We start from the raw sequence: 20,408 nt of genomic DNA on the forward strand, positions 1-20,408 counted from the left end.
ACCAGTCTGAAAGGCACCTACCGGGATGGTCACAGCCTTGCTCACCAAGGCCACTTTCTGAGTAAGTCATGATGAAATGTGGTAAGTCAGATCTTCTAACTATCTGGTTGTGATTTCTTTAATGAGGGTGGTAATGTGAAAAATGGAGTTCATTTATTTTGAGGACTTGCTCCCTTGAAAAGATGATCATGAAAAAGGCCGTTTCCTGTTTTAGGCTTCTATCCTCAGACAGAAGTCAGGCGAGGTCAAGGGGCAACCCAGTTGACATGCACAATACTCTTCTCACAGTTCTAGGGTCAGCTTTATTACCTAATAGAAGTCCAATCTCTGGAACATTAAAATGAACTGTCCCAAAGTTTAATTAAGAACACAATTTACAAATATTAATATTTTCTGAAAAGCATTTCCAAGTTCAGAATGAAAAAAAATATGTACACAATACATAATCAAATACCAGGTTGGCTTCAGCTCCCATCTGGCCCAAAATCAGCAACCCCAGTCTTCTTAGATTCTTCAAAATCTGAAGGAAGAAGATACCACTCAGCATTTTGTCCCACAAAAGTGAAAAGAGACCAGGAAGCCAGCATTCAGAAGAGTCACAGCCACAAAGTGCTGCATTTAGCAAGCTACTGCTGCAGCTTTCTGGCAAATGCGTCACCTCTATTAATGCTTTAAACGAGATGGAGGGAAAACTGAATGATCCCATGATAAAGCCTTTGTATGCTAACCTCAAAAATTAAAAACAAAGTCAAACCAGACAAAGGCTCTTAAATGTTATCTGAAGGGAAGGTGTTCTTTTTACTCACAACAGCCTTCTACCCACGAAAATAGGGCACTTACCTTTTGTCAAATCCACGAAGCTGTTTCCCACCATGGGGGAAGGAATAGAAATCCCCATTGCTTTTCGAACTCCATACATGCTCACAATATCACCTGGAGTCACTTGCTGTGCAAGTTCTTTAAGGTTATTGGTCACTTGTTCAGCTAGGGAAAAAAGAAAAGAAAAAAAACCCTCCAGGTATCAAAGTGGTTCTTTTAAAAGTTTCTTTTTTAAAAGACAGGGAAGTAGCCGGGCATGGTGGTGCACGCCTTTAATCCCAGTGCTCGGGAGGCAGAGGATCTCTGTGAGTTCAAGGCCAGCCTGGTCTACATAGTGAGTTCCGGACAGCTGGGGCTACCGGGAGACCCTGTCTCAAAAAGACCAAAAAAAAAAAAAAAAAAAAAAAAAAAAAAAAGACAAGGAAGGGTTTAGGGCTGGGGACATGGCTTAAGTGATTCAGAGCTCTGGCTGCTCTTGCAGAGGACCTGAGTTTGATTCCCAGCACCCACAAGGCAGCTTGTCTCTGTCCATAACTCCAGTTGCAGGGGATCTGAGGCCCTCTTCTGGCCTCTGCAGGCATTGCACACATGTGGCATACTTAGATACATGCAGGCAAAACACCTATACACATAAAGAGATGTCTTGCTATGTAGCCCTAGCTGGCCTTGAATACATGGCATTCCTCCTGCCTCTCAGACTTCCAAGGGCCAGAATTGTAAGTTATGCCACCTAGATAATCTGTGTACAGGTACATGGTGTGCATGAGGTCAATGCTGGGTGCCTACCTCAGTCACTTTCTGTCTTGTTGGGACACTTTCTCACTGAACCTTAAGCTCACTGATTTGGCTAGACTGGCTGGCCAGTGAGCTCCTGGGAGCTGGTGATCTCCACCTCCCTCCCCTCCCCTCCCCCCCCAGCACAGAAGGTAAAGATGTGCATCACTGCATCTGGCTTTTACACTGGAGAGCAGATCTCAGTGTCTTCATGCTTGCATGGCAAGCACTTTGCTGCCTGAGCCATCTCCCCAGCTCCTGATAATTTTTTAACAACCCTAAAGAACTATACATGTCTAAATGCCAAAACTACTTCATCCAATAGTGTTGATAGTCTCCTCATTCACTTTACAGTGCTGTTCACCTGCTGAGAACCTTTTGTTTGTGCACCCCTGCCCCACCTCTCCCATTACTGGAGGCAAACATACCAAGGTGTATTTCTCTGTAAGAGGGACCCAAGAGACAGATCATATTGGGAGGAGGCCTGGTGCTCAGCCTCTCGTTCTGTGCTTCTTGGAGCTCTCTGAGCAATCTTGTAGTCTCATCAAGCTTCTTCTGGAACATCTCTGCCTCTGTGTAAGAACAACATGCTGAAGAAAACAAAAGTAACCTGTGTTTGATCTGTGGTAAACTCAGTCTTCTACTCCAGGCTCTGCCATATAACGGTTAGCCTCTTTTCTTCCAAAGAGACCAACAGCATGACCATACTTTGCTAGTCTCTGAGCTTAGTGGGCAAAGATTTTCCTGTAACAAACGCTAGTTTGAATACATTAACACTGATGTATGTGGCAGCCAAATCTTGACTGCTGGTGTTGTACAGTTTCCAGCAACTAGTGGTCCCAAACACTTACCTTCAGAGTCAAAGACTTCAACTGGAACACCAAAGTTTGTTACTGCTTTCAGTGCTGTGAGCCTGTCCTGACTACCGGACTCCAAACGCCCCACTGGCTCTATCTGTGAGATCTGTTTCAACATGAGAAAAAAAAAAAAAAAAAAAAAAAAAAAAAAAACTTAAAGAATTAAAAATGAGTGCTGAAAATATGAGCAATGACGGCTTGTGCTTTTAGGGAAGGTTCTTTCACGTACTCATTTTAGTCATAATTTTGATGGCTACCAAAAGTATCTTCCAAGAACCCTTTTTAAAAATGTTGTTCTCAAATCTTGGCAAAAAAGTGTTCATAAATCTATACTTCTCTGTAATGTAAATGTAATGTAAAACTGCCTTATGTGATTTGCATCATCCCATACATTTGGCAACCATCGGAAGAAGTACTAAGAGCCTGGCCCTGGCTAAACTGCCAAGTGCTTTTGGTGATGCCAATGCCTATGTTTTGGAGACTCAGGCAAATGTTTCAGCCCAGCCAGTTCACTTGCATTCTACAGATCAGGATTAGCAGCTCTGAGGCTCCTTCAGGCCCCAAAGCTTTACCAACAGTACTGCAGGAAAGAACAGAATTTTAAAATGAGTGCAGCTTATTTTTGGATTCCCAAGACTCAAAATTTCCTAACCTCAACACTGCTTTTTGGACTGTATCAACCCACGAAGTAACCAAAGGTACATAGCTCCAATTGTACTCGGGTATTGGGTGTGTTCAATCAATGTGCATATCTGACTACCTATGTGGGGACTGAAAGTGCCATGCAAGAACAGGGCACACCTCTGCACTGGGGGCAAGTACATGGTTTGCCATTTTAGCCGGATTTTCACAACTCTAACAGCTTTTTATTAAAAAATTTCCTTAAGAAATATTTTGAAAATGATTTTAAATTATATGTATGCCTGTCTCTGTGTGGGTATGTGCATGTGAGTGCAGGTGTTTGCAGACGCCAGAGGCATCAGATTCTCTGGATCTGGAGTTACAGGCAGTTGTGAGTCAACTGACATGAGTGCTGGGAACTGAATTTAGATCCTATGCAAAAGCAGCACATGCTCTTAACCAGTGTGCCTCAAGCCCCCAGTCTTTTTAAATCATCCAATTTCCTTTCTCATTCTTTCACTATTTTTTCCTCACTAAGCACAAGATCCTGCTTGGCTCCTTTCCCAAAGATGCCTAAATACCATCAACATCTGTATCTATCTTGACCTCATATCCTGATTTTTTCTTTCCCCTCATTTAAGTCTGGCTTGCATCTGTCCTATCTTAAGCATCCTTTTAGTCCAGTGTCCTCTAGTTTTTTGACACACTGACGTCTACCTTTTGTCCCTATCATTTTACTGAGATTTCTTTGATCAAAATTGCGAACGACACTTGCAAGGGCCCTTCTTACTGGGCTTCTCTGCTGCTTCTTACCTTATTGAACCTCCTCCCTTTCTGCTAAACATCCTTTCACAGGTTTTCAACATTATTCAACTTTGGAATTCTCCAAAGTTTTGTCCTTTAACTTTTCCCCGTTGTTCTCCTTAGACGTCTTTTTAAAAATGTTATTATTTTTATATGTATGAATGTATTACCTGCATGTAGGCAGGTGCACCTGTGTTGTGCAATGCCCACGGAGGCCATCAGATCCCCTAGAACTGGAGTTACAGGGATGTGTGTTAGCCATCATGTGGGTGCTGGGAATCTAACTCAGGTCCATTGCAAGAGCTCTTAACCTCTGAGCCATCTCTCCAACCTGTTTCTCAGATGACCAGGCCCATACCCCAGCAATGTTCCCAACACTTCTCACAAGTGAAACTCAATTTGACTTCTCTCTCAAAGATGGGGGTTCTTCCTGTACATTCTATATCAGCTAATAATCTGATCATCTACCTCACATACCAGGTAATGTCAATTTTAATGTCCTTTTCAGGAACTTTTTTTCCTTTTATATTTTCCCAGTCTGGATTCTCTTCCTTTATACTGATAGGCTAATCATTTTCTATGTAAATAACTCCAGTTTTTCAATGGTCCCCTCTTTTCGCTACATTTTTATCACAGTATCCCGTGTTTTTTCTTCTGGGGAAAATTTATGCTTCATCACTGTGCTCCCACCTATGCAGCCCCACCGCTTGTCTACCTCTCCTCAGGAACCCTAGGCCACCTCCTTTCTGGGCTCACTGAGCATATCTCCTGCCTTCTGAGAGAATGAATGTCTCTTCATCTTGCTCTGTTCTCACAGCTCCTGAGAACAGCTGAGTTCCCCAACCCTGGGTGTGCACACACTGGGTGGTTATACTTTGTGGTACCTGATGTGGGCTCCCTTCTTTACATGCCTGTCTACTACAAGAGTTACTTCTGAGGCTGGAGAGATGACTCAGTGGTTAAGGACACTTGCTGTTCTTCCAGAGGACCAGGGTTTGATTCCTAGTACCCTACATGGTGACTGACAACCATCTACAAGTCCAGTTCCAGAGGATGTGGCCACTTCAGGCATTGCACGCATGTGGTGTACTTACGTACATGCAAGCAAAACATACATACACACACAAAAACATAAAAAAGAGCTACTTCTAAACTCCCAAAGGCAAAACTTACTTTTATCCCACATATTCAAGGGATTTTTTTTTTTTTGTCTTTTTGAGACAGGGTCTCCCTGTAGCCCCAGCTGTCCTGGAATTTACTATGTAGACCAGGCTGGCCTCGAACTCACAAAGATCCACTTGCCTCTGCCTCCCAAGTGCTGGGATTAAAGGTATGCACTACCATGCCCAGCTTCAAGGGATATTTAAAAAAAATTATTGTTTTTATTTGTTTTTTATATTTTATTATTTTCATTTTATGTGAGTGTGTTGCCTGCATGTATGTGAGTGCACCCGTGTCGTGCAGTGCCATGGAGGTCAGAAGAGGGCTTCGGATTCCTCTGGAACTGGAGTTAAGGACGGTTCATAGCTGCCATGTGGGTGCTAGAAATCGAACCTGGGTCCTCTGTAAGAGCAATCAGTGCTCTTAACCACTGAGCCACCTCTCCAGCCCCATTACTGTTTTTATTTTATGTGTGTAAGTGTATTGCCTGCATGCAGGTAGGTGCACCCGTGTCATGCAATGCCTCAAGTTAAAAGAGGGCTTTGGATTCCCTTGGAACTGGAGTTAAGGACAGTGTGTAGCTGCCATGTGGCTGTTGGGAACTGAACCTGGATCCTCTGCAAGAGCAGTCAGTGCTCTTAACCGCTGAGCCACCTCTCCAGCCCCATTACTGTTTTTATTTTATGTGTGTAAGTATATTGCCTGCATGCAGGTAGGTGCACCCATGTCATGCAGTGCCTGCAGAGGACAGAAGAGGGCACTGGATCCCCTGGAACTGGAGTTTACAGATAGTTGTTAGCTGTCATATGGGTGCTGGGAATTGAACCTGGGTCTTTTGCAAGAGCAGTCAGTGGTCTTAACTACTGAGCCACCTCTCCAGCCCCAAGGAATATCTTTTTCAATTAAAAAAAATTATTGTGTGTGGTGGAGGAGCAATGCACATGTCATGATTCATATGTGCGATCTCACAAGAGAACTTCTGTGGAGCTGTTTCTCTCCTTCCACCTTTACATGGATTCTGGAGACTGAACTTGGGTCACCTGGCTTGTATGACAAGCATCTTTACTCCCTGAGTCATCTTGCCAGCCCCTAAGGAATATTTTTATCTTAAACCAAGCTTATCATTTAGGTCTTTTACCATATGTTCTATTTAAAGAATAAAATATAATCACCTCCGTTTCTTTTGCTGTATCAAGTGTTCTGGTCTGGCCGCCTTCTTCAGGTGGTGACTGGAATGATAAAGAAAAACAATTAAAAAAAATTTTTTTTAAAAAATACAATTTTTATTTTATGTGTATGAGTGTATTGCCTGCATGCAGGTAGGTGTACCATGTTGTGCAATGCCCATGGAAATCAGAAGAGGGCGTTGGATTACTCTGGAGTTACAAATAGTTGTTATCCACCATGTGGGTGCTGGGAATTGAATCCCAGTGTTCTGCAAGAGCAGCCAATACTCTTAACTGCTGAGCCATCTCTCCAGCCCCAGAAAAACAAGTTTTTATGAAAACAGAATAAACACAACTATCAAGGGAAATAGAAAACTGTTAGCTTTGTGGTAAGAGAAAAGATTAAGTATATGGACTATAAAATATGTATATTTTAAGTTGGGCATGGTGGTGTATGCCTTTAATACTAGCTCTTGGGAGGCAGAAGCAGACAAATCTTTGTGAGTTTGAGGCCAGCTTGGGCTACAGGGAGACCATGTCTCAAAAAAACAAAGAATATATATTTTAAACCAACATAGATTAATGTAATTACTAGTATTTTGAGAGTATCTTGTGAGTTGCTAGCAATGCTAAGATCCATGGGAATTCCAGGCCAGTCAGGGCTACATAATGAAACCCTGTCCCAAAACAACAACAAAAAATATCCATGGCCAGGTGCAGTGGCACATGACTGACTGTAAACCTAGCACTCTGAGGTTACAGCAGACAGATCATGAATTAGAGGCCAGCTTAGGCTGTGTGAGACCCTGTGGGGGGTGGGGGGAGATGACTATTATGTATGTAAGAAGATACTTGGTAAATAGTATCTAAATACCTAAATATACAGTCTTTTCAACAAGGAACTCTAGAGAGTAACAGGTATTAATGGAGCAACACTCTGACAACAGATGGTTACTGTGAAACATGCGAATGCCACAGAATACAGATGTCTCCCACAGTTGTATGCATCGGAGGTTATGTACACATGAAAAGATAAATACATCATAGACATAAAAAAGTGTTATGTTTCTTTGAAAGTTTATATTGTGATTTAGTCAATTTCTAAAGATTGTGAGCCATATATCCTTCATATATCTAACTTTTGTTTTACTTTGTAGGACAAATTTTGAGTAGAGGAATTGCTAAATCAAAGGGCAGAAAGATCACATTTTGAAATACATTGCCATAGTCATCGAGTCAGAGCAATTCAATTTTAGTTAACTATTAATTCTGATTAGCTGAGGGGAAGGATACAGCAGGCATACTTTTGAACTGATGTACAGGTTAGCATTTTTTAGGCTGAATGAGCAAAGCAGCTATTGTGGTGGTTTACAGTTAGTAGCTGATTCTACTTGCTGGTAAGTCACTGAAGGAACCACCACTGTATTGCATGGCTGTAGGGGTGCACGGCACCAAGGACACAGCCATCTTCAAGAGCTATGAAAAGTGTTCTGGAGATGGGCTCTCCTCTAAATCAGTGGGAACGTTTCCTGGTTCTAATCTCAATCAGGTCTGAATTATTCCAGATTGTGAACTGTCTAGAACTGAACTAGAAGGCTCCTGAGTGCTGTATAGACAGCAATGAGGAAGGCTTTATTCTGCACAGGGAAGAGCACATTCCCCACCATGTCAGCCAGCTTTGTTCTCAGTGCACAAGCAAGACTTGCCTTTCCCTTAGGCTACACAGCACCCACTGACCTCTGAGCTCTGTAGTCCTACAGTGCCAAGATAAGGAGAAAATGGCAATGTTCTAGCTCTTTCCATTCACTGTCCTCCACCCATAGCCTCCCTCCGGGCTGGGCTGGCTTTTCAGGGGAGTGGAGTTCAGCTGTCACATTGGTTAATCCCAGGTCTCATAACACTGAATGACTAATGCTTCAAAGCCATTTATAAACTGCCCTGTTTCCTTAGCAGCATGCTTACCATTTCCAACTCCTGCAGGGTCCTGGAATGCCCTCCCTTTGTTAAAACATCCAGTAAACTATCTGCCATAACATATGGATAATCCTGGCATGTGGCCAAAAACTCATGGATGCTGAAAGAGAATAGGAAAAGTCATTTCCACAGAAGTCATCTCCATGGCTTAGTTCCCTATCACAGTCAACTATTTCTATTAGATGCCCTTTGTTTATATACTGTGATGTAACACATTCTCCAGAAATAACAATGCTGTACTTACCAGGATAAATTCATCACTACTAAAGAATTAACAAGAATGAAGTAAAAATGTTCCTGAGGCCTCTCCAAAGGAAAAAAAGAGCACAGCAACAGGCCCTGGCAGTCCTTGGGGCTTCTTGTTACTCCCCTTAATAATCTCATTCACCTCAGAATTTTCGTATGTACCCCAAATTTCAAAAAATCACATTCTCAATTGCATGTTTAACAGGTATCTCAAACAAAATACCCTAAATAAAATGCTGGCTATTTTCCCCATGTTGTGTTCTAAAATCACCCCCTTTTCAGTGAACAGCAACTATATCCTTTCAGGCTAAATCTGAAAACCCTGATATATCCCAACTTCTCTCACACTCCAATCAGCTCAACAACACCATCACCCTACTAATTATGGACCCCTTCTTAACCCCACAATGACTACTTCCCTGGTCCATTGCTCACATCCCAATTTCTGCTTGCCCTTGTAGTCCTTGCTCAGACCAGTAGCTAGAGTGGTCACTTCAGAATCACAAGTCAAGCGGGGCCACCTATCTGTGCTTGCCACCTATCAGCTCCAACCCACTGAGAACAGAACACCAAGTCCTTACAGAGATCTCTTCCCACAGGTGACCTGTGACCACTACCTTCCCCTCCACCTGCTCTGCTCCTTACTGCTCTTCCTATTGCTCTTGCATGAGTCAGGCAAGCTCCCAGCTCAGGTACTTGCTCTATTTCGCAGGCCAAGATGCTCTTCTTCAGAGAGCAGCACTGCTGGTTTCCTTACTTGCCAGCTTGGGCTCAACTTAACTTTTTTGTTTGTTTTTTGAGATACCTGTAGCCCAACTGGCCTGGAACTCACTATATGGACCTGGCTGGCCTTTATCTCACAGAGATCTGCCTGTCTCTGCCTCTATCTCCTGAGAGCTGGGATTAAAGGCCTGTGCTACTATACCAAGCTTTTTCTAAAAAAAAATTAGTTTTTATTTTATGTGTTATGTGTTTTTCCTGTAAGTGTACACATATGTGATCATACAGGTCCTCTGCAAGGGTAGCCAGTGCTCTTAACTGCTGAGCCAGCTCTCTAGTCCCTCAGTTTTCCCTTTTGAGCAGACTCTCCTAAGCTTAGCATGACCTATCTCTCTTCCTTTGCTAATTTACCTTGCTCCAAAAGCTCCAAAGCACAGTCGTCATCTGACAAGAGCACAAGGTTTCTATCTGGAATCTTCAGTGTCTATAAGAATACTTGGCACATAGTAGGCACACGTTGCTTATTTGTGGACTGCTTCAATGAATAATCTAGAAAGAATGTGTGTAAGCTTGTGCAGTCTAAGAATATAAATGGCTTGATTTTAAACTACAGCTAATCTCTAACTTAGAGGCCCTGTTTGTAAACCACAACATAATTGCATACATGAACACATAAGTGATCAAAGTCCTCTTTGTAAATAAACACAGGGTACTGGTTATTCTATTGGGTTAATCCTGAACATGACAAAAGTTAATAAGGTACCAGTGCCAAGAAGGAAAAATCCAGGTTCATTGTCCCAAGGTGAGCCACAGTCCTGCTAAATTGGGACAGTATCTCACTGTGTTGATGGCATACAAAATGCTCAGCACCCTAAAGAGGAACACAGAAATTACTAACCCACTGACACATGTAACTGGCCTGGTTGATAAACGAAGGTCAAACAGTCCTGTATGTGGGTTGTTTTAGAAATTAAACCATCATGTCCTAAACTTCATGGCTTAGGGAAACTATTCTGTGGGTTCCCAAAACGATCAAGTTTGAAACATAACTGACTCATAAAATTTTATAGCACGGCAGGATTGGAAGTTCATTATCAGGAGCAGCTTGAAAAAGATATTTCTGGGGGGCTGGAGAGATGGCCCAGCAGATAAGAGCACTGGCTGCTCTTGCAGAGGACCCTCTCTTCTGATCTCCGTGGGTATCTCCATGCACAACACAGGTGCACTCACATGTATGCAAGCAATACTCATACACATAAAATAACTACCAAACACATTTATTACTATTTGGATAATTGTGTAAATCTACCTACAATCACGTTACACATTAATATTTTAGGAAAATATGTGCTTTAGAATATTAATTGTTGACTTACCTGAAACTGCTTGGAGGATCAGAGTCTTCCCCATAGGTCGAATAGATTAAATCAGAATCATCCTTGCTAATATTAGCAAATGTAGAGTCATAATGTGGGGCATAAGAACTGTAGGGTCCATAATTCAAGTATAACACTGTTGAAAAATTTAACACTATAGTATCACTTGAAATTTCATGTCAATCTACATTCTGGCTGTACTAAAATATATTCCCTTCCAACTTTATTACTTCACTAACTAGATAAATCTAAGACATACTATACTCCCAAACAGGTCTAGTCATTCCTCAGCATATTTGGGGGACTGATTCCAATCTCCTGAACCAGCCCCCGCACCCAATAATCCTAGGACACTGGAGTTACTTACCTAAAATGGCATAATATTTGGGTAGAACCTATATATCCTACAGCATACTTTAAATTACATTTAGGTAACTTATAATATCAATGTGACATAAATGTTATCTTGTAATTTTTAGGAAATAAGAAAAAAGTCTATGCCATGTCTGATTTGTACTTGGTTGAGTATGCAGATGAGGCGCTCAGACAGAAGGCTGGCTGTACCTGTGAAGCTGCAATTCGACTGAATTATTCCCACAAAGGAGGGAAGAAAAACTTACTGTATATAGTAATATCCAACTTTTCAGTTTCTTATCAAGTTGATAAAATAATTGCTATGGCAAAAATACTACCAACAAAGCCAGTGAAGAAAGCAATGAACGGTAAAGGACTCCATTTCCCAACTCCCCAAAGAAGAAAAAAATAAGAGGACTATGCAGGAGCCTCACCTGGGGTTACTTTGTTCCTTTTATCTTCTTTGAAACCCTGCAAGGTATTCACTCCAGACTGAAGTCTTCCAGTCGTCATTCCCAGTCTCACAGGGCAGTAGCCTGGTTCTAAGACATAAAACTGAGTCCAATGAAGGAGGCACACATGGAAATGATCCACAGAGCACTGTGCAGTGCTTTCATGTGCATGACTTCCCGTTATCTACATGATGTGAAGGAGGTTGGGTAGCCTCTACTCTATCCATTTCTAAGACAAGAAAATCTGAGCTTAGAAAGAAGTGTAGCCAGGCCCCAAACACTCATTCGCTGACTTGCAGAATTTTTTAACACATTACACTTGACTTAAAAGTTTTATTTTTTTTTTGAGACAAGGTCTCGCTGGGTAACCCTGGCTAGCCTAGATCTCACTACATAGACCAGGGTGGCCTTGAACTCATAGAGATCCGCTTGTCTCTGCCTCTCCAGTATTGGGGTTAAAGGTATGTATCACCACACTATCAAGATTTTTATTAAAAATAGCTGCCTCCAAACAGATTGGCACACACTATAAGTCCAGCACTTGAGAAACTAAGGCAGGAAAATCATGAGATTGAAGCCAGCCTAGGATGCATAGTGAGTGCCAGGCAACTCTGGGCCATAAAGCAAGATCTTGTCTCAAAAAATGCTGGGCCTTTTACTATTAAGATGATGGATATAAATCATTTCAAAGGCTTATAAAAGATTAAATACAGGAAAAACACCTGGATAGTAAGAACTCATAATGATCCAAGGACAAAATAATGTCTACAACAACAGGTATATGTTTATTGTAATGAAGACTAAGCATTCAGGCTCACAACCAAAAAAAGACAAGAGTTTGGTTCCGGGGCTGGAGAGATGGCTCAGTGGTTAAGAGCACTGGCTGCTCTTGCAGAGGACCCAGGTTCGATCCCCAGCACTTATATGGTGGCTAACAACCACCCATAATTCCAGTTCCAGGGGATTCGGTGCCTTCTTATGGCCTCTGCAGGAACTGCACGTACATGGAGCACATACATGCAAGCAAAACACACATACACATACAATAAAGAAAATTTAAAAATGTGACCTGGGGTTGTATGTGGTGGCTCATGCCTTGTCATCCTAGCACTCAGGAGGCAGAGGCAGACAGAGCTCTGTGAGTTAAAGCCAGCCTAATCTACATAGGAAGTTCTAGGCCAGTTAAGGCTTGAGACCCTGTCTCAAAACAAAACAAAACAAAATAAAAGCAAAAAATGACTTTCTCCAATTACTTGGGATGCTGAGGAAGAAGCTCAAGTTTAAGGCCTGCCCAGGCAACTATCTCAAAATAAAAAAAAAAGTAAAAGAGAAGCTAGGTACATAGCTCAGGGGTAGAATGCTTGCCTAGCATGATCAAGACCCTAGGTTCAAATTTCAGTACTGAAAAAAGAAAGAAAACTTGGGTAAATCAGGAATGAATCCAAGTGCTGAAGCTCAAAATATTACATAAGTAGAAACCATGCGGCCAGTACTCAAGAGGTTTTGAAAACGATGGTTATCAGGAGAAATGAGGTCTCCACCAGTATTCAACAGAGGATGTTTTCTATCCTGAAGAAACCTTGGTCTTAGTAGCACCATCCATGCAACTGAGTCTAATACTATAGGTGATGAGTTTCAAGAAAGCATGTATAAGAAACTTCAAACACCTAGAGTGGAACTTTCCTCCTTGGTGAACCATCTATAGTCTGGTTTCCTAGTTTGTATTGTTACTGTTATTTCTACTAGGCGTATAAAGCCGAGAAGCTGAGCAGGGCATTTTCCACCTTAGACTAGTAAAGTCAAATTTGCTGTGGCCACATCTGATCATGCTCAAAGGAGCTGGAAACACAGGGAACCAGGCCTCAGTGGACACTGGCTTCAACGGAATGGGTACACCTCAAGGCCCAAGTCATTGGTTCCATTTCCCATCACATTTTCTACCACAGCTAACTAGAAAAATCCATGCTCCCAATCCTGTGGTATTATCATTTTTTCAGAATTTTCAAAGTGTGATCTTATACTTGTCTTACTACATAGTACTCAATGTATGTTTTTTCTTTTTTCTTTTTTTTAAAAAAAGACAAGGTCTTACTACATAGCCCTGGCTAGCCTGGAACGTGCTATGTAGACCAGGCTAGCCTCAAACTCAAGCAATCCACCTGCCTCTGCCTCCTGAATGCTGGATTTAAGGTTAAAAGTGTGTGCCACCACATGCAGCCTAAAAGAGCTATCTATCTCCCTTCCCCCTGTAGCACTGGGGACTGAACCCAGGATCTCCTCCTGCATGCTAGGCAAGGGCTCTACCACTGAACTATATAGCCCCAGCCTTTAAGTTATCTTTACTAAAGGCCACATAAAATTCTGTGAAAAACACACCTGTAGATAAAAAAATGAATTTTGTTTTGAAAATGTGGCACGTCACTAATTCCTTTTCTTTTATTAATGGCCTCTGTTTTTATTTTATACTTTGAGAGCGGGTCTCCTGTATCCTGGGCTGGCCTCATACTTGCTATGTAGCCAAGGATGACCTTGAATTCTTGATTCTGCTGCCTCCATATTCCAAGTGTTGGGATTACAAGTGTTCACCAACACAACTGGTTATGTGGTGCTGGGGTTGGAACTCAGGGCTGTGTGCCTGCTAGGCAAACACTCTACCAACTGAGCTAGCCCTATTACTGGTTACTGAATACTAACAAGCTTGCCCTTTCAGTTTCCAGATGGATCAAGTTCTTCTTTTGCTCCTAGTTTTTTTTTTTTTTTTTTTTTTTTTTGAGACAGGGTCTCCCTGTAGTCCCAGTTGTCCTGGAACTCACTATGTAGACCAGGCTGGCCTTGAACTCACAAAGATCTGCCTGCCTCTGCCTCCTGTGTGCTGGGATTAAAGGTGTGTGCCACCATGCCTGGTTTGCTTCTAGGTTTTTTACCCTTGGGTTTCACTGCTGTTCCTCAGCCCTTAGCTCACTTGTGAGATCAACCTAAACCTATCTCCTTGAAGAAGCCCTCTCTTACCATTAATACTAGGCAGACACACCTTCTCCTGCACATAATCATGACTGATTTACTCCTCTGGGGTACTTACTAATTATAGATTATTTACAGAGCACTCAGTTCATGATAGGCACACCCTTCTTTGATTTCTGCATGTACCCCAGCAGTGTTAGAGGAAGGGACTTGACTGGCTTCTGCTCCCTGTCATACTCCTCATTTAACTTACCCAGGGCTCCAAAGGCTGACTTGACCACAGCAACAACGAATATTGGATGTTACTACTTTCTGAGCTGCAGGAATTCTATCACTCATTTCTATTTTCCCAGTGTTTTTCCCATGACAGTATGAAAATGGTTATGTATTAAACAAACTAACATGAGTTAAGTGAGGCTAACTGTTACCATGAACACAAAGTACCTAGCCAAATTCTTTGTATGTTGCTGACACGTTGGATTTATCAGTATTTAGGCCTGCTGCTTTAAAATGTTAAACAAGGTGTTAAGGGTTTGGATATGACGTGTCCTTCAAAAGGGCTGCACCTGAAACCTTGGTCCACAGCTGGTGGCACTATCTTGGAAAGTTCTGGAACCTTTAGGGGGTGGAACTAGCTGGAGGAAGTAGGTCACTGGAGGTGAAGTCCTTGGTTCCTTTATCCCTGGTCCCTGTCTCTCTCTGTTTCCTGTCCCCCCAAAAGTGAGCAGCCTCAGTCATATGCTGCCCCAACCTGTTCTGTCTCACCAGGAGCTCAGAATCAACAGCGTCAAGGGCTGTGGACAGAATCCTCTGAAACTATGAGCCCAAATAATAAAAAGTCCTGTTTCCTCTAAGCTGCTTGTCAGGTATTCTGTCATAGCAATGAAAAGTCTTGACTAACATGTCAGTTTCTTGTCTTCTACAAATAGCATCATGCTCACAAAGGGTCTTAAACTGTGATCCTACCTCCCACAATGGGGTCCACAGGGTGGAGAAGTCCCAGTGTTGTTGTTCCATCTGGTTTTCTTCTTTCAAATTCACACTGAAATGACCCAAGTATTCAGGTAGAATGAAGTTTTATATACTCTAAATACAGAGGTAACAAACTAGAAATCAAACTTAAATAGTAGGTTATCATTAAGCTCAAAGCACCAACTTTCAAAGCCACTTCTGTGTCTATGGGTGCCAAAGGGTTAGAGAAATGGAAGATAAAAAAATCTAATTTTGAAAAGCTGTGTGGACCATTTATTTCTCCCAAAGTACCAAAACACATGACCCTAGATTGGGGGAAGGGATGACTTACCCAAAGCCATGTATGAATCCACTTGGTTTTAAAACCAAGTGTTCAAGAATATGATTTCAAAAGAAATCACTCTCTGTAGCTCCAGCTAGCTTGGAACTTGCTATGTAGACCATAGACCAGGCTGGCCTCGAACTCACAGAGATCTATCTTCCTCCCTGTCTCTGAAGGGCTGGTATTAAAGACCTGTGCCTATTGTTTTTTTATCACTTCAAATTAAGTCTGTTGCCAGGCATGGTAGTGAACACCTGCAATCCCAGCACTTTATGAGGCTGAGGCAATTTGAATCCAAGGCCAGTCTGGCTACCTGATGAGATCCCATCTGAAAAAACAAAAGGTAGTATGTTGTTTATTCTCTAGTTAAAAAAAATTTTTTTTTCCTTGCAAATTTCATACAATACATTGTGATCATATTTAGACCCCTCCCCTATCTGCTACCTTGCCCACAGCTCCCCCATTAGTTTACATGTATTATGTCATGTATGTTAAGGCCTATCAAGCCAAGTTTGTGTCCCCAAATGTCCGTCGGTATGAGGCCATCCACTGGACCCCGGTCAGCCTATCTAGTGTTATTCCCTCAAAAACTAACTTGCTCTCCCCAAGTAGTCATCAGTTGCCAATAGTTTTGCAGCTAAGGTTGGGGCTTCTTATGTATTTCCTCCTTCTATGCTGGTTTTCTGTCTGATTTGAGCTTACATGGGTCTTATGCATGCTGTCACCATTGCTGTAAGGTCACATGAGCAACTTCTTAGTCACCTGGAAAACTGTTTCCTTATGGTCATCCACAACCCTTGGCTCTTAGTCTTTCTGTCCCCTCTTCTGCAATAGTCCCTAAGCCCTGGGTGGCAGAAGTCGGATATGGATTTTTTTGTCTTTTTGAGACAGGGTCTCCCTATAGTGCAGGATGGCCTGGAACTAGCTATGTAGACCAAGCTGGACTTGAACTCACAGAGATCCACCTGTCTCTGCCTCCTGAGTGCTGGGATTAAAAGTGCATGCCACCATGCCTGGCTTGGATTTTTTTTTTTTAAGAATAGGGTCTCCCTGTAGGCCCACCTAGTCTGGAACTCACAGAGATCCATCTGCCTCTGCCCCCTGAGCACTGGGATTAAAGGTGTGTGCTACCACACCTGGTCTATTTTCTATTTTTAGAAAACATTAACTTCATTCAAAAGAAAAGCACCCAGTAGCAGTGGATATAATAATCATATACTTTACAGACAAATATATCATTTTTCTTCTTTGAGCACTGTAATGATAAAGAGTTCTATGGCAAATATGAGTAAAAGTACAGGGGAAATTGAAAAGCTATTGGTTTGAGACTCAAGCCAGTGGGTGGAGAGGGAAAGGCAGTCTCTCACCTGACTATTTGCTGGCCGCCGTGTCAGCTTGCCCCCTGACTCCTGGACAACACGCTCAATCTGCTCATGCTCCCTTTCTGTGTTGCTGTTTCTCCATTTATCTTCAAGGACATCTCTGTCTTTTCTAAAATATATTAATACAAAGTAATAAAAACTAAATGAGTAAGATGAACATATGAAAAGGAATTCCAAAGAGGAATACAGTAAGTAGAGATATTTGTACTACAGTTACCAATTAAAACTGCTCCTTAATGACCTGGGAAGGGCCCTAATGACACAGACATGAAAGCAAACCTAATATGGTGGTTATGGTCTAGTCACTTTTCTTACCTTTTGAGTATAGTCACAAAAATGAATTTTAATTTAGACATTATTTTGAAAAGGAATAAGTACATAATTTAAGTTTAATTTAAAAAATTAAATCTGCTGGGTGTGTTGGCGCACGCCTTTAATCCCAGCACTCAGGAGGCAGAGGCAGACGGATCTCTGTGGAGTTCAAGGCCAGCCTGGTCTACATAGTGAGTTCCAGGACAGTTGGGACTACAGGGAGACCCTGTCTCAAAAAGACCAAAAAAAAAAAAAAAAAAAAAAAAAAAATCTAAAACAGATCTTTAAAATGTAACCATCTTGGGGCTGGAGAGATGACTCAGCAGTTAAGAGCACTGACTGCTTTTGCAGAAGACCTGGGTTCGACTTCTAGCACTCACACAGTAGCTAATAACTGTCTGTAACCCCAGTTCCAAGGGATCTGATGCCCTCTTCTGACCTCGGTGGGAACTGCACGACATGGGTGCACTTACATATATGCAGGCAATTCACTCACACACACAAAAAAGTATCTGTCTTAAAGCATACCAATGAAGATTGTTAAGAGTTTACTTTCTTTGCACTATGAGAGAAGAAATTCCAACTGGTATTTATAACCTTCCCTATGAGTGGCAGTGAGGTGCTGAGTGGCTAGTGGCACAAGTGGGTGGTAGAGCCTATTATCTAGCCATGTCAGTGGCATGCCAGACGCCAGGAGAACCAGTGCCTCTTCACTGTTCATATTAGTTGGCAGCAAACAAAAAAGCACATGCACCTCAGTGCCAGCCTATCTACTTAGAAGAGCTTTCCAACACCTCTTTATGAAAAATAAAATGTGTAAAATATAAAAAAATATAAAATAATTCTATTTAAACAAAGTCCTTAACAATATGACTCTAAACATAATTTGCTGGCTTAAACTAGTAAGAATCTATATTTGGAACTGATTGGTCAATTCCACACAGTATGACAAGAGGGCTATCAGATCACCAAAATGGACTTTTTAAAAAAATATTTATTATTTTTATTTTATGTGTATGAGTACATTGCCTGCATGTAGGTAAGTGCACCCATGCCGTGCAATGCCCAAGGAGGACAGAGGCCATCAGATCCCCTGCAACTGGAGTTATAGACAGTTGTTAGCTGCCATGTGGCTGCTGGGATTCGAACCCAGGTCTTCTGCAAGAACAACCAGTGTTCTTAACTGCCAAGCCATCTCTCCAGCCCCCAAAATGGACTTTTTTTTTCCCTTTTTCTTTTTGAGACAGGGTCTCCTTGTAGCCCCAGCTGTCCTGGAACTCACCATGTAGACCAGGCTGGCCTCGAACTCACAAAGATCCGCCTGCCTCTGGCTCCCAAGTCAAAATGGACTTTTATGCCAAGAAATACTACTGATATGCTGGGACTTGGTCTTCCCAAGTCAACTCTGAGTTAGTATTCCCCTCGCTTACTGAAAAAAATTAACATAACTTTATATTCCAAAATCCTTTACCTTTTATTGTCCTTAGAGGGACTTTTGAAGGCTTGTGTTTCAGCATCTCCAGAGGCTTCCTTCTCTTGCTGCCAGCAGCTGCTGTCCTCCCCACTTTGAGAGGCGTCTGTTCTATCTTTCTGCTTTCGAGTTTTCTGCAAGTCTGCCATGAAGTCTATGCTCTGCTTCAGGCTCTGAATTCTTTCCTAAAAATATTCAAAAATACTGTGTGACTGTCACTTCGTTTTAAAGTAATGCATTTTTCTCTCATGAGTTTGCACTTATCATTATAAGTAGGGGAGAGAAACAAGTGTAATTATACCACAGGAACCAGGACAACAGTCATTTAATTCAAATCATTTAATTTTCAATGTTAAGAATTAACAGAATACAAAGTCTGAACTGGGACTGAAAGTTTAGACTTGCTTATCTTTCGAAAGTTAAGGATGATTAAGGATTTAAAACCTGGGGCATGTGAAGACCTTTCTATTCTTGTGTCCTATGGTGAACACCAATGACTGGCATTCTGCTCTGGGTGAAAGCAACATGCTTTGGGGGAAAATAAATGGTTGCTAGCATACTTTCTCAGAGTGCATAATGTTCTTACTAACCAAAGAATTTTTGCTTCTATTTCATGAAGCACGTGCTTAACTTTCCACTGTAATGATGGGCTGTGAATTTGTCATTTGTGGTTAAGAGCTTAAGGTTTCTGGGTAAAATTTACTTAACAAAAACCTTTTAAATTTAGTATTTTTATTTTATGAGTGTATGGCCTGCATGTATGTAAGTGCACCCAGGTTGAACAATGCCCTCGGAGGTCAGAAGGCACTAGATCCCCTGGAAGTGGAGTTTTGGATGGCTGTTAGCTGCGATGTGGGTGCTGGGAATTGAACCTCGGTCCTCTGGAAGAGCAGTCAGTGCTCTTAACTGATGAGCCAACTCTCCAGCCCCATTCTGGGTAAATTTATTTAAAAAAAATTTTTTTATTTATTATTTTTATGTGTATGTGTGTATCTCCTGCATGTAGATAAGTATACCTGTGTCAGGCAATGCCCACAGAGGACAGAGGACGAAAGAGGCTGTCAGATCCCCTGGAACTGGGGTTACGGACAGTTGTTGGCTGCCATGTGGGTGTTGGGATTTGAACCCAGGTCTTCTGCAAGAACAGTCAGTGCTTGTAACTGCTGAGCCATCTCTCCAGTGCCCCAATTCTGGGTAAATTTTAAAGAAGGAAAATTTGTTCCTACAGAGTACTTTGCCTTTTTTTTTTCTTTTTGGTCTTTTTTGAGACAGGGTCTCCCTGTAACCCCACCTGGCCTGGATTCGCTATGGAGACCAGGCTGGCCTCCTCAAAGAGATCCGCCTGCCTCTGTATCCCGAGCACTGGGACTAAAGGCGTGTGCTACCACGCCCGGCCCTACTCTGCCTTTTAACTATTTCCACTAGATAAAGCCAGCACAGCTTTATCTGAGGGATGACACAGTGAGGGATGACCTGCTATTTTTACTGGACTTTTTCCTTTTCCTTTCCTTTATCTATTTTATGTGTATGAATGCTTTGTCTGCATGTATCTAGGTGTACCACGTGCATGCAATGCCCATGAGACCCAAAGTGGGAGTTCAGCAGAGGGTGTTGGATCCTCTGGAAGAGCAGCCAATGCTCTTAAACTCATCGCTTAGGAATTT

The 20,408-nt window shown here is 42.0% G+C and overlaps 1 protein-coding gene across 2 annotated transcripts in view; it reads right to left on the reverse strand.

The window, feature by feature from the left end:
- Positions 1-282: 282 nt before the first annotated feature.
- The window catches only part of Brd7 (bromodomain containing 7), a 40,972-nt gene continuing 20,846 nt past the window's right edge, over positions 283-20,408 (reverse strand). The window contains exons 7-17 of one of the 2 annotated variants that reach the window (XM_008828307.2): positions 18,745-18,929; positions 16,947-17,070; positions 15,252-15,327; positions 11,307-11,414; positions 10,519-10,654; positions 8,165-8,276; positions 6,209-6,265; positions 2,445-2,556; positions 2,022-2,165; positions 841-984; positions 283-520 (exon numbers count right to left, since the gene is read on the reverse strand). In XM_008828307.2, coding sequence (XP_008826529.1) covers positions 465-520; positions 841-984; positions 2,022-2,165; positions 2,445-2,556; positions 6,209-6,265; positions 8,165-8,276; positions 10,519-10,654; positions 11,307-11,414; positions 15,252-15,327; positions 16,947-17,070; positions 18,745-18,929 — 1,254 coding nt within the window. In that variant the 3' untranslated portion in view covers positions 283-464. Of the gene's footprint in view, positions 521-840; positions 985-2,021; positions 2,184-2,444; positions 2,557-6,208; positions 6,266-8,164; positions 8,277-10,518; positions 10,655-11,306; positions 11,415-15,251; positions 15,328-16,946; positions 17,071-18,744; positions 18,930-20,408 lie in introns of both variants that reach the window. The other variant, XM_029561211.1, reaches the window with a different exon arrangement.

This window comes from Nannospalax galili, unplaced genomic scaffold, assembly GCF_000622305.1.
Source record: "Nannospalax galili isolate Female #2095 unplaced genomic scaffold, S.galili_v1.0 scaffold1353, whole genome shotgun sequence".
Classification (NCBI taxonomy): Eukaryota; Metazoa; Chordata; class Mammalia; order Rodentia; family Spalacidae; genus Nannospalax; species Nannospalax galili.